This window comes from Larus michahellis, chromosome Z (genome assembly GCF_964199755.1).
Source record: "Larus michahellis chromosome Z, bLarMic1.1, whole genome shotgun sequence".
Classification (NCBI taxonomy): Eukaryota; Metazoa; Chordata; class Aves; order Charadriiformes; family Laridae; genus Larus; species Larus michahellis.
The window spans coordinates 26,643,860-26,658,253 of record NC_133930.1 but is presented as its reverse complement, the minus strand read 5'-3'; the positions used below and the strand labels follow the sequence as shown (position 1 = coordinate 26,658,253).

At 40.9% G+C, this 14,394-nt stretch overlaps 1 protein-coding gene across 6 annotated transcripts in view; it reads left to right on the top strand.

Annotated features, from left to right (window-relative positions):
• IQGAP2 (IQ motif containing GTPase activating protein 2) overlaps positions 1–14,394 on the top strand; it is a 128,840-nt gene that overhangs the window by 97,627 nt on the left and 16,819 nt on the right. For all 6 annotated transcript variants that reach the window (XM_074569702.1, XM_074569700.1, XM_074569698.1 and 3 more), the window contains 12 exons: positions 281–371; positions 4,877–5,038; positions 6,250–6,392; positions 7,387–7,557; positions 9,180–9,263; positions 9,951–10,022; positions 10,179–10,248; positions 10,570–10,778; positions 11,510–11,659; positions 12,439–12,602; positions 13,235–13,459; positions 14,078–14,218. In XM_074569702.1, the coding sequence (XP_074425803.1) occupies positions 281–371; positions 4,877–5,038; positions 6,250–6,392; positions 7,387–7,557; positions 9,180–9,263; positions 9,951–10,022; positions 10,179–10,248; positions 10,570–10,778; positions 11,510–11,659; positions 12,439–12,602; positions 13,235–13,459; positions 14,078–14,218 (1,682 nt within the window). The remainder of the gene's footprint in view (positions 1–280; positions 372–4,876; positions 5,039–6,249; positions 6,393–7,386; positions 7,558–9,179; positions 9,264–9,950; positions 10,023–10,178; positions 10,249–10,569; positions 10,779–11,509; positions 11,660–12,438; positions 12,603–13,234; positions 13,460–14,077; positions 14,219–14,394) is intronic.

Below are 14,394 nucleotides of genomic sequence, written 5' to 3'. Positions count from 1 at the left end.
ATGAAAATGTTTCTAGGTTAGCTCAAAATTTTTATTGATCTTTAGCAGGATGGTGTCTTCTATACATGAAAATTTTCAGAACTTTGTATTTGAACAGGTGTTTAGTCAAGTCATTAAATAGAATATGGACATGTTTTATTGCTGATTTTAATCAACCAAATTCTTTTCAGTGTCCAAGGGCTTCGTGACAGGAGATTGTATGTTGTAGTTCTGACGGTATGTTCAGACAACTTTTGTTAAAATTCAATTTTTTCAAGGCTTTTCTCTATCCTTTTTCCAGGAATCCCAAGATGAATCAGCGCTTCTGTGGCTGGATGAAATACAACAAGGAATCAGTGATGCCAATAACAACATAAAAGAAGCGGCGATCTGTAAGCATTAACCTGCATCTGCATTGCTCTTGTTTTTCTCAGTCTTGAAAAACTGAAATTGGTGATTTGTTTTTTCCACTTCAGGAAAGAAATAAATGCATGTTCTTTGCCCTACTGAAATTAGGGTGGCTTAGATCTCCAGGTGTGGTGTTGGTTTTATCTAAAGTGGTAATCCTTAAGGCTTGACTAATAATTTAGTGGATTTGGTTATATAAGGTTAGCATCACGACCAAGATTTCTGGTGTCAGTGTATCTTGACACAGCTGGTGAAACAGAAAGATATGTGAATGAGAAGGGATATACTCTTTAGGAGCTTATTTTGCTTATAGAAGACTAAAATCTTGATGCATGTTGTAAGAGAAAATTCTTATACGTTTACAGTTTTGTCTATTCCTATCTCATTATAATGCCTTCTATTGAGTGCTAACAAAGAAAAATTAGGAACATATTAACTTTAAAAGTAGTGTAAAAAAGAACACTCCGGCTTTTTGGAGAAGTGCGTGGAAGACGAGGAAATCTGTAGGAAAAATGCTGAGGCTTACCCTGTCAGAGCATTGTGTACCAAATGCACTGAACACCTTCTGTCAAAACTCGGATTGAATACAATAATTTTAGAGAAATATCTGTAACACACAATGAACTTTGGCAAGGAATGTAGAAGCAAGTGTGGCTGGGTGTATGGGGCGCACTGGAGAAGCATGGTGGCGTCCCTACCTGGTCCTGCCTGGGGCCAGCACAGACCAGCCAAGGGTGTTAGCTTGGCACTGGGTAGTAGTTCACCTTCTGCTTGACTTGGCTTTGGGTGAGTCAGTGTCGCCTCCTCTTGCACCCTAAGAACTTGTGAATACAACTGCTGAAGTCGGTGGATTCCTGCAGCGCTGCATTCAGTGTTGGTTAGTGCAGCGCAGCAGCCTGTTTGCTTATAGGCAGCCTGTGTCAGTAGCTAGTGCTTGGGAAGTTGTGGGTGGAGGAAAACAAACACAGCTAGCTTTTACAAAATCGCCTTATCCTGCTACAGAAATACTGCATTTAGCGTCACTGTTACTTTAGAACTTATTTAATCAATGAATATAGTCTTAATGTCACCAGTCAGACACACTGAAGACACTTGAAGTGTGTAAGTTGTGCATCTATAGTGAAAAGCACCTGGCTTATGTTTTCTGAGATGGGGATCAGACACATCCACATTGTCCCAGCTGAGCTCTTGTACTTAGGGGTGCTGATACCTTCTTTTGTGGATAAAAGCAGCTTCCCATTGATGACACCCAGAGGCATGAGGAAACATCTGAGCACAGAGAAGGGAAGTAAATGCATAGCTTATAAACAGATGTAAGCTAAAGCTAAAAAGTGACTTGAAAAAAATCCTCATTTGTGTTCACTGGTGTGAAAGCATTAAGAATATATCTCATAAATGGTCTGCAGAAAACAGCACAGCATTATCCATATACCAGTACCATACAATGTTGCTAATGATAGGCCACTGCTCCATCTACTAGCTAGTTGTTGTAGCAAAATCTTTTCATATAAACTGTGTTTGTAGTAAATGCTGAGCTTTTCACAATCAAATATGATCAGTAGAACTGTTTGAACAAGTCACTTGCGGAAATAACTACTAATCTCCTGTACTTTGCCCTCTGGGTTGAAAGGAAGCAGTGTCAGCACAACACATTCTTCAGAATAGCTCTAAGGTTTTGCAGCTAAAAACTGACATTTAAAATTTCCCCACGGCACAGAACCTGATATTTCCTAAAACAAACACTTCCTGCCTCAGGAAGTTAGCATGTTGTGTTCACGTAGTCTAAACTTAAAGTTCAGCTTGATCACAACTTGGAAATTAACTTTCATTTTGATCTATCTCAGAGATGCGATTTTTGCAAAGCAAACAAATCCCCATGTCCCACTCCAAAACTTCTGCAAGACAGTGAAATATTTATTTTTCTGTCAGAACAAAATGTATTTTTTGAGATAGCTACAGCAATGGTAATAAAATAATCAGTAAAATAAGAGAAAGTACTGACAACTGTACTGAAACAGCTAATCCCTTCTAAACTAATTTTTATGCCTTATATACATACTAAATACTACAGTATTAAAATTTTAGAAGACTTTTACAAATATTCTTCCTTGTCAGTAAAGGACTCGGTATCTTGTATCTTCATTTAGGAAGACATGTTCAGTAAATGCTGGTGAGCTTTCTAATTCTTTGTGGTGTTTGCTGTGTTGTTTGCATCACCTTGCTTCACTTCTTGAATCAGCTCAACCATTGTACTCCTTATCTAAGTGGAAGACAAAATGAGATTGGCCGAATATCAGCTGTACAGCCTTTGGGAATAGACACCAATACCGAACTTCGTCTTGCACAGGAAGAGTCTGTCTGTCTAAGCCGGATTTGTCATGAGAGAGTCCATGGTGTAGGAAAAAGCTGATCTTTGGCCCTGTTGAGAGTTCAGGCTTATCACACCGGACAGCTGCATCTTTGTATATGATAGCTGTTTGAAGGGAGGATGGGTGCGGAAAAGAGCCCTCCACAGTGTTGATCTGGTCCCGGCATCCCAACTGCTGCGGGAGCAGACTGGAGCCCACAGCTCTCCTGCAGCTGGGAATAGCTAAGCTTCATTTAGCTTGTAATTGTACAGGGTCCACATGGCCTTTCTTTAGAGCAACAGTCACAGTGTTAATTGCTAGCACTCCAATGGAAAGGAATCATTTCTGTTGAATTGTTGGGTTTTTTTCCCTACTGAACATTTTTTTTTTTTTACATTTTCCTTCAAAAGTAAGTAAATGCATAATTAATTGAAAAATGAGGAAAAAGCTAAGCAGCAGGGGTTGGCTACAGAAATATCTCTTAGTTAGGTTGTATGGTCTTTTGTCTTTATAACAATGGCTTCCAGCACCTGTAACTATAGGATGAAAAGGAGGAAGAAGGGCATTCAAATACTGGTCACCAGAGTTGACAAGGCACATGAGACTGTGTATGAGTAGGGCTGAGCCCTCAGAGCCAGCAGTAGCAAGCTGGTAATATGTGGTGTCACAGTTTTTTCCTGCTTCCTCGCTGCTGAGGCTGGATTATCTGGGCATCGCAGTACCACAGCTGTGGTACAAAGTCATCTCCAGTATCATGGTGAGCACATGCATGCTTGGCAGACGTCTGTTTCAAAGCAGAGAAAAGTAGCAGGATGGTCTCTGGTAGAAATCCAGGTGGTGGTGGTGTGGTGGTATGCGTTCACTTTGCTTCTCAGCTAGCTGCCAATGTATTTGGAGATTAATCTGTTGTTGTCCAGCCAAAGCTACCCATTCCACTTTAGTCAAACTAACCACAGAGGAAAAGAGTTTCTCTTGCTGAAATGCTCTCCTGCTAGCTCAGTCTCACGCAGCGTCTCCTGCAGGTAGGCTGCTGATACCGAGTACCTTTTGGGCCAGCTTTGTGTAGGCAGAGCACTGAGTGTGGGGAGGGGCTTTTTCTGTGTTGATCTGGATATACCTAAGATAAGGAAAAGTGTTTGCTGTTGCAGTGTGAGGCGCAGCTGCGGGATGCAAAGGCTCGCTTAAGCCAGTACATAGCATGTATGTTCTAGCCATATGTCTATTCACTTGTTCCTCTGTGCGTTTTGAATTTAGATGTGAAGGAACACCATTAAAGACCAGAGCAGCAGTCTCTAAAGCAGCACATACCTCTAGTGTGTGATGCACTTAAGTGGTGTGTGCTGCTACATGCCATCAGGTGTGGTGGTGTCAGCTCCTCCGGTGATGATGGGAACTGCACAAAGCAAAGGACGCTTAGGAAGTCCTGAATCAGAGTATAGGCAATGTTGTATAACCTCAAAGTTTGAACGTGCTTCATAGCATCACCTCCCGGGGCACTTTTATGTGCCCTGGAAGCAAAAGCTTCATCTCTGGCAAACTCAAGAGCATGAATTTGTTAAAGCATCAGCTTTAAACAAGTCCCCAGGGAGTGAGGACAAGAAAGGGTCACTTCAGGATCCTGACTAGGATGCTGTTAGTGTTGCAAGACTTTGCTCTAGGCAATCGGCTTTTATTCCCATTTTGTACAGTAAAAGTGAATGTTAAGGTTTACAGCTTGTAATCTGACGACTTCATGCACCTCTAGAAGGCTCCCGCGTGATCAGCAGATGATGGCATGTCTGTTAGGGAACGCTGACGAGGGGCGAGTACCCGCCATCCTCAGCCTCTGCCCTGGTGTCACCTGGTGTGTCACTTGACCGCGGAGCAGCTGTGCCCTCGGACCACTCTCAGTTGTGCTGCGGCTGCATCCCCGCCTGGGCGGAGTGCACGCTTTCTATCTAACAAGCTTGCCTGTTTGCTGAAATACTTGTTCTTACAAGCACGAAGGAGGCCGCAAATGCGTGAAGCACTGAATTGCTGTGTATGTCATGCTGTCTGTGTGTGCCAGCCTTAGAAGTCCATTATTAGAGTTGCTGGAGGCTAGAGTTCTGGGTACATAGAGTATAAACCGCTTAATTTTCTATGTCATTATTTCATCCTAGTGGCTGCTGGAATATCAATGATTAACAAGATCTTGGAGAAGGGTGATTCACAGCCAATTCTGATGATACTGCAGTCCAAGTTTGGATTACGAGTCATTCCTGAGTGTGCTGAAACCTACTTCAGGAACCTTTCTGAAGCCAAGAACCTGAAAACTAGAGAAGGTAAAAGCCTTCCTGAATAGGACAGTGTTCGTATCACGAGGCAACTGGAAAACTAACACAGAAGGCTTACCTAAAATCACTGTAAACTGAGGAAGACAGTCGCTGGTTTTAAATCTTTTGAGAAATGTTATACTTGCCCAAGTGCTTTCTACATGATGCTGAACTGTTGCACACATCATCCAGACTATACTTGCTGAGAAAAGACTCTAGCTATTTCCAGAGTCTAGCTAAGACTTTCTAGAGTCTCAAACTAGCCTCTGAGTGAATTTACAGCAGCTTCTCTGTGACTATCAATAGAGACTAGTACACCCTCTCAGAAAACCGTGTTACCCTGATTTGTATTTGTTTTCTGTTAGCAGATGCAGAGAAGGGTCAGGCTGCACACTTCAGCCGTATGGGTTACTGTCAATGATCAAGCCAGGCGCTGCCAGGGTGTCCATGGCCCGTTTAAGGTCCCTGTACACTGCCAGAGCAGCAGGTATCAGGAAAAGCTGGGGGTGGAATCTGCCCATAGCAAGAGGATGGGATGTTTTGTCATGTTAGACCTGCAAGCTGGTCATAGCTAATGCAGCCAAGATTAGCTAACAATTACGCAAAAGCAGTTACCGTCAATGTAGTACACTCTTTTACAGTACATGTGCATGTTTGATCCTGCAACATGAATTTTAACAGGACATTTTGCACAACTGACCTTATCAGCTTCACCTTGGGGCCTTTCGTCCATGAGGAAATGAGGCCTTTCCTGCCTGTCAGGATACAGCCTTGTTTACCAAAGCACTAAACAAGACAATGATGTGGATATAGGAAATATCCCATGTGAGCTAAGTGTCAATAAGGTCAACATTTGGCCAGAAGACAAGAACATTTTTTTACAAACACAGTCTCAGTTCCAATTATGTGAGTGATGGTGGAAGACGTAGCACACACTGCTTCAGGAGCAAGCACTAACTTGGCACATTGGGGTCTGGAGAAGCTGGCAGTGGATCTGTACTAACCTCATTGCTGCTTTGTTCTAGAACAATGATCCATCCTGATCCATCTAACAGGATATTTTAAAAAAATCCTTACTACAAACTGGACCAAGATGTATAGTGACTTTGCGTGTAAAATTGATTTGTGGAAAATGTAGAGATGGGAAATGGGTAGGGAGAGCTGCAATTTACCAGTGTAATAGGGCACAAATGCGTACTAATGGTATGTATTGCTTTTAGATTCTAATGGAAGTCCATGGATTAAACTTGTAATGAAAAACATGTATGATTACTATTACAATGTGGACACTGAGGAAGGTACCTGTGTTGCCCCTGAAGGAGTTGCACCAAAAACTTCATGGTTAACTGGTGAAGAAATCCAGGTATGTGGCTGAAATGTTTGCTTTCATTGCAAATGTAGCATAAATATTTGAGAGAAAGAGACAGCAAGACATGGGAACGTCAGAGGAAGAGTCTGTGCTGGGTGAGACTGAATAACACTTTAGTTCAGTATGTGCTTCAGACAACAGCAGCAGTTTATGTCTAAGCAGACAGTGATAGCACAGCCTCCGGTCTGATGTCTGGCAATGATTTAGGGACTTCCTAACTGGAAGTTATAGCATTCCTTTTAATGGCCACCAGCAGATACCAATGGAGGAAAGTCTGATTGCTTTCATATCCTTTCATATTTTTAGGACTTCACGTTGGCCTATGACAAGGAATTTCATTATATATTTGGTGGAAGCACCGTTTTATGTTTACATCTAACCATCCGACAGCATTCTTGTATCTCCAAGTTCAATAGGATGAGTGTGATACTTAAACTCCCTTACTGTGAAATATGGAAATATTTATATGAAATATAACCCAGAACAAAGTAGATCACACAAGCTAATGCACAATTTGGTTTTTTTTTATTCTGATGCAGCCCACATATGTTACAGGTATACTCTGCACAAACAGCTCAAGTCACGGTGCAGGTCCTTCTGAAATTCTGCCTGAAGCAATAGTTAAGTGTGCTTCTCTAGAGAGAGCTCCCTGATTCAGTTAGTATTTCTAGAAGTCTGACTTTTACAAAAAACTTGTAAGTATTAGGAAAGCAGAACTTTCCTAAAGTGTAAAAGAAACTCTCAAAATAGTATATCCATCTGAATAACTGAGGCTTGAAAGGAGTTCAGTTACCTTTCATATAAAATTCAGTGGTAGTAAAGTAGCTCTTCCTTCATACTGATTAAAATCTAGGGATAAATCAGAGGGGCTTGGATAGGATGAACATAAGCTGTACAGATGATGGAGAGAACACAGACAGAATTCCAGGATGTTTTCGGTTTGAGGCTTTTTGCCTTTAAATGACCTTTTTCCATGATCTCTTAACAGAACATTGTTGGGCAAGTTACAGCAGATTACAATCGAGAGCAGCTGTGGCTTGCTAATGAAAAACTGATTGTTCAGCTGCAAGCCCAAGCAAGGGGATTCTTAGTCAGAAAAAATTATAAGGAGAGAAAAGCATACCTTCAAAACCAGGAACCATCTGCCATCAAAATACAGGTATTGTTCTAGAAGAAGAAGGTAACATGGTTTGGGCAACTTTCTGCATGTGGCAGGTGATGTGGCTGATTACTACCACTGACAAAGCTCTCAAATAGGTCTGTCTCACTGTTTTCATTAGCAGCAGTTCCAAATCCTACATCTGCAAATACGTTCTTGTGCTCATTGGAGTAATTGTGCTTTTAAATAGCAAATTTTTAAGTTTTAAAAGAATGGATCATATCCACCTCTAGCCCAAGTTACTTTGGGGGGGAGCTCAGAAATGCAGGGCCCTGTCTTTATTCTGAGGCGCTCAGGTTTTGCATGGTGCACCTAACTATGCACAGCACAAGATCAGAAGATATTTCTTGAGTTTGAAGGAAAAATTCCTTGGCAAAACATAACTTAATAAATACATTCCTTTCTAGACTCTCCCCACTTGGAAGTGGTTTGCTTCTGCTCCATGAAGTCATAGCTGGGTAGGGAGTGGCAGCTGCCCTGGTGTTCTCGGGCTCAGGCAGTGTTTTTTGGATGTCTTCAGTGTGTTGAACTCCAAAAGGAGAATAAAGGAAACTTTCTGCTGAGAGCGTGAACACTGACAAATGCATGCACGCTGGTTTTAAATGGTGAAATAGCCATCTCCTGCCAGAAGCAATTTATGCCGGTCTTGAAAAATGATCAATCAACTTGCCTCCCCTTCCCCCACCAAAAAAAAAAAGAAAAGAAAAATGTACAACTAATTTGTTTAATCTATCGTAACTTAATTTAACAATTCATGATGATAAATACCTTTACCTCTAGCAGCTGTCATCGGGATCAGCTTTTCATTTTCTGGCATGGTGTCTGAGCCCACTGAAGGACTGTACTGTTCTTTGAGGAACTCAGGGTCTGGAAACAGGTTCAAAAATATGGAGAAATGTAGGCAAATAAAGTTTTTCTCTGATTGTTTTCTATGGGCATTAAAATAGAAATGACTTGAGAAAAGACAAGTAGAGGCTGGTGTCCCAAGTGTGTCCCCTTGGTGTCCTTGGTGACCCAAGGCTGGTGTCATTGGCTGGATAGAGATGAAAGGCAAAATATGGTAATGGCAGTGAGAGTACCTGTGTTATCCCTGTCGTTGGGTTCCTTGCCAAGAGTTTGCTTCTGAGCTACCAAAGTGAAGGAATTGGGAGGTTGTTATCTGTGGTACAAGATGATCCTGAGTGACTCTGGAGGACCAGAGACTTTAGAAAGCGCCAGGCCAAGAACAATGAATGTTCAGCTAGGTAGGGGACAGCTTTTGGATGTAATGGGCAAGAGCTGGCAGACTCTTCCCTGTGTGGGATGAAGTCAGACAGTGACTGGGATGCTAAAGGATGTGGGTATACTGCTGATAAGAGTAAGGATGGCTTCAAGGAAGGGATGGAGACGGCATTGGGCAGCAAAGTGTTTGTGCTGAGATTGGCCAAAACTAACATGGAATGTATCAGGGCACCTCAAAAATATAGAGGCAAGCTAACTTACACCTTGCTTATCTTTTTACCACAATGGTAATTTTTCCTCTGCAAAATAAACACTGTAATTTATTTTAGTGTATATATGTAAATTTTAATAAATACTAGTTTCTTATTAGTAATAATGGTCTCCTGTCTTTCATAAAATAGGCCTGCTGGAAAGGATTCAAACAAAGGAAAAGCTATGTTGACAGATTAAAGGTGCTTCAAGGCAATGTTGCTGCTGTTGTTAAGGTAAGATCTCATTGTGTTTTGGGGTCTGAGTGTGCTTTATCCCTTGGCTTGGTCCTCCACCACCTGGAAATCAGAGATTACGAACACAAACTGGAGGGACTTGTGCTACAGAAATTTGCACGGTGTTGAAAGTTGTTTAATTGACAGCTTAAGTAAATTGATTCTTGAAAGCTCTGTTTGACTTCCTTCAGGCTTTGCTGAACTTGAGTGGCTCATAATAGAGATTTCCTTATACTTCCCTTTCCCTAAATGAATTAGAAAATATTTGAGCTGACATTCTATTATAATTTCATTAAAAGCTGTCAAATCTGTCTGGAAACTGTTCACTTTTCTGAGATGCTAGTGGGATACTATGTCATGAGTAGATCGTAGACATGGTATTGATCTCCTGTCTCTGAAGGAGACTGGTTTACAACTGCGAGCTGAGACTTGAAGGTAGAAAAGACTTCCAAAGATAACGCTACACATGGGTGGTAGAGCCTTGAACTTATCTTGCTATTTCAGTCGAAGCCCATTAATCTGGTCACTGGACTGTAGGAGCCCAGGGTCACAGTCATCTATGGCCCCGAGCATGTGAGGACAGCATGCCTGCAGAAGACGACTGTCAGAAGAGAGTTTAAAACAAATGCACACAAAACAATTTCTGCAGTGTCTGTTAAGTTTTTTTTCAATTTATTTAATTTTCAGATTCAGTCATGGGTCAAAATGTGGCTAGCAAAGAGAGCTTACAGGAAACGGCTACAGTACTTCAAGGATCACGTAAGTGCTTTTTCTCCATTTTGAACACAAAGCATTAAAATAGGGTACTGTGACTGCATAGGCATTTTTGGGAATCTCAGGAAAGAGGGTGCAGGTTCTGCATTGTGTTTCTGAGCAGAAATGTGTCTTCTTTTGCCTAATTTTCATCCCTTCTAGAATGACGAAATTGTGAAGATACAAGCATTTCTCAGAGCAAACAAAGCCAGGGAGGACTACAGAACACTAAGTAAGTGGTAACAGCTGAATGTTGTATATTTGGGGAGAAGTATGTTACTGTGTTCAGTCACTTTTTAAAAAAAAACTTTTGCTTGGGATTTCTTAGCCTCCTATTCCCCTTCAAAAGCTGGTGAAAGTGTTTGTAAACCTATTGTTTTACAGCTGGAATGATTTTGGGTAGCTGTACTTACACAGTACGACACAAGTATTGCTCTAACTGGAATAAACTTCTCTGCAGTTCCAAAGTTTTCCTCACAGTGACCAGTTTCCTGAGGGGTTTAGGGGTGTTCAGTATTATGTGAACTAACAAGCCTGTTCATTTCAACTGTAGTTGGTGCTGAAAATCCACCCTTGACTGTCCTGCGCAAATTTGCCTACCTCTTGGACCAAAGTGACCTAGATTTTCAAGAGGAACTAGAAGTTACAAGATTAAGGGAAGAAGTGGTTACAAAAATTCGATCCAATCAACAGCTGGAGAAGGACTTGAACTTAATGGATATAAAGATTGGACTGCTGGTGAAAAACAGAATCACTCTTCAGGTCAGCGGGCTCTGTTCAGGCTCCCGTGGTAGTGCGCATTGAGCAGTTCTGCGTGTTGAAGGAATTTGGGATTACACAATCACAGCACGGTTGGGGCTGGAAGGGTCCTCTGGGGGTCATCTGGGCCAAGTCTTCTGCTTAAGCAGGGCCACTTAGAGCAGGTTGCCCAGGACCATGTCCAGATGGCTTTTGAATATCTCTAAGGGTGGAGACTCCACAACCTCTCTGAGCAACCTGTGACAGCACTTGGTCCCCCTCAATTAGTTAAAATACTCTTGGTAAATTGAGTGCTTTCTTTGTGTGTCTAAAGTAATCTAGTCAAAATACCTTGTGGTAGAGGTTTTTCTGTTGTCCTGAGAGGTATGTCAGTTGCCACCTTTGTTTTGTTACTTATGGACAATAGTAATTGCTTGGCAGATTTTAAGCATCTTTTCTGTGGTAGAATGGAGTAGGCTTCTGATCATATTTGAGAGATTGTTCATCGTTAACTAAATGATGAATGAGTCTGTACACGAGATTGTTTCCCAGGCAGTCATCGTTAGCAAGCCATACTGGTGACAAGATAAAGATGTTCAAAAGACTGGTCAGTCAATAGAGCAGCAAAATATAAAAAGTTGCTAATAAAGGCCCTTGGGGGACTATTGCATTTAACATGGTTGGGAAAATGTTAATTTTCTTAAATTTGCCTTTTTGTGAGTATATAATCTGGACTTTTGATCATCTGTCCGCAGGACGTGGTACTGCATAGTAAGAAACTTAACAAAAAGAGCAAAACTCAGCTGGAAGAGATGGTTATGGTTGACAAACAAGGTATAAAAGGTTTGAGTAAAGAGAGAAGAAAAAAACTGGAGGCTTATCAACATTTATTCTACCTTCTGCAGGTAAATCTTAATGTAAAAATTATCATGGCAGCAAATCACTAAAGAAAAACTAGAAATATGTTGCTTGCTTTGTTTTAGTGATTGTAGTAGCTATTATGAAAAGATTTTTGAAGTGGTATCCAGACTGCAGCAAATACTATGATCAACTTCTAATATTTCTTGTCATTGAGAATATCCTTACTGTCTTTAAGCTGTGCAAGGAATATAACTGGTTTTTTCTTGAGAACAACTTCAGTCTGTACTGAAGCCAAAGACAAATGTTTTCCTCCACATATCTTTTATCTCATGTAAATTACTGTCAGTATTACTGTGCATTGTGTGTGGTGGAAAGGAAGACGCCTGTTACGCATACAGTGCCCCTGTTCTGTGCCCCTTTTGTCTCACCTCACTGAAGTTTTTCTAGAAGAATTTTAGATCTTCACAGTATAGACACCCTCTAATACTTAAGTGGACATGTAGTATGCAATATCTTGTTGGTATATAGCCATTGTCATTTGGTAAATTGTCTTTGTCATAAGATGTATAGATCTGATGCACAGAGGAACTGTTCAGAGACTACAAAAAAATCCGAACTGGTGCTACTCACAGAAAACTAATTGTGCAGTATCCAGTGTTTGTTATGCATTAGGACTTGGAAAAAAGCAAAGCCAGTGTGGAAAAGTGACATATATGGGAATCAACATAAATGCTTTTGGTAGTAACAGAAATGTAGCGCTACCCCCCAGGTCAGGGTAGTCTGTCCCAGACAATAGTATTTAAGTCATTTGTTTGTTTTGTAGACTAATCCCACGTATCTGGCGAAGCTCATTTTCCAGATGCCACAAAACAAATCAACCAAGTTTATGGATACGGTCATCTTCACTCTATATAACTACGCCTCCAATCAACGAGAAGAATATCTGCTTCTCAAACTCTTCAAAACTGCTCTAGAAGAGGAGATAAAGTATGTGCACTCACAAGAAGACTTCAGTTAGTCTGTGTGGCAGACAGTTCAATGAATACTTCATACCTAAAAGAATTTGATGGTTAATCTTTAAACTGCTGTAAAATTTTATATGTGTTTTTGTTACTAGAGAAATTAGTTTTCAGGGTAACTTATTCATTAACTCAAGCTACTTCCAAATCAGAAAAAAAATCTTTTTGTATGAAAAATTAAATTGCAAAAAAAATAGATGCTAGGGTTTCTTGCTACTTTTGTGCTTTAGTATTTAAGGGTAGAGAAAGTCTTTTCTTTCTATATGTAAATTTATGTTCTGTAAGTGCAGAATGGTGGCTTATTCTGAAACAATAAAATCTAATTTTATGCCCTTAATAGGTATTTGTTGAACAGGTATTTGGGCCTGAATCATGTATATATAGCTGCCGTAACTATGCCTTTTTCCAGGGACATTATTATAGCACGTGTAAAATTCAGGTGGTAGTTTCTATAATCTAGTTTTATATGAAAGCCTAAGAAATAGACAGTATAAACATGTTTTAACATAGAAATAGGAGAATTTAAAAAGTGTGTGTTTTGAAGATGTAGATAGCTGCACACATAAGTCAGATCTGAGAACTCTTCTCTTCTTGATATAGCTCTAAGGTAGACCAGATACAGGATATTGTTACTGGAAACCCCACCGTCATTAAGATGGTCGTCAGCTTCAATCGAGGTGCTCGTGGACAGAACACTCTGCGCCAGCTCCTGGCCCCAGTGGTGAAGGAGATCATGGAGGACAAGTCCCTCATAATAAACACTAGTCCTGTGGATGTGTACAAGTTCTGGGTAAACCAGCTAGAAATGCAGACCGGTGAGGCCAGGTGAGTGAGGAAGCTGGACTTATTGTAGCATTCAATACTTGAGGGACCCTTCAGTTCTTCTGTCCCTTTCCTTCCCTGACAAATTGTACTTGTGCCCACACATCCCTTCCTCATCTTCCTGCAGCACAACAGGGAGGTGCTTTTTGGGGAGAGGTGCTTGAGAAACAGGTACTTTAATCTGTTCTGAACAACAAACGGATCACCTTTCTGGTAATGAACTTCAAAAGTCAATTATTTAATCTTTACAAGTGTAGTAGACTATGCCATGGGAGAACTTATAGCCTTTTTCCCAGTTTTTATAACAGCATGTTAGTAGTGTCCCAGCCTTTTGAGAAGCTGTGCTGAGACTGGGAGGTGGAAATGCATGCCTTAAATTAGGATTCCCCTTTTCTAATTAAGGGAAGGTACATGATGGCATGTGCACCCCCACCCAAACAAACTGCTTCCCTCCAAAATAAAAAAAAAAGACGCTAATGCATCTGAGACTCGTTACTTAGCCAGCTTCATCTGTATTTATCTGATGTTTTTTTCTGTTCGCTGATGGCCCTTATGAAGAAAAAAAAATGTATTTTACTCTCAAATATGTTTAGCCTCGTTTAATTTTTGTTTGCTTTGCAGCAAATTGCCGTATGATGTAACCACAGAACAAGCATTAACACACACAGAAGTGGTCAATAAACTGGAATCATCGATTCAGAGTTTGCGAGCAGTAACTGACAAAGTTCTCACGTCCATATTCTCTTCTCTCAATATGATGCCGTAAGTGCTGAGTTAGGACTCTCCAAGCTGCAGTTCATGTGCACGGTGAAGCTTCACTTGAAACTCAGCAATGGAGATCCTTTCAAATTACCTGGCTTGTGATAAGTGCTTCTTGAATGACTTCCCCAGTAGAGGGAGTGGTTTCTCCACTTGTCCTACTCTGCTTTAGCAGCTTT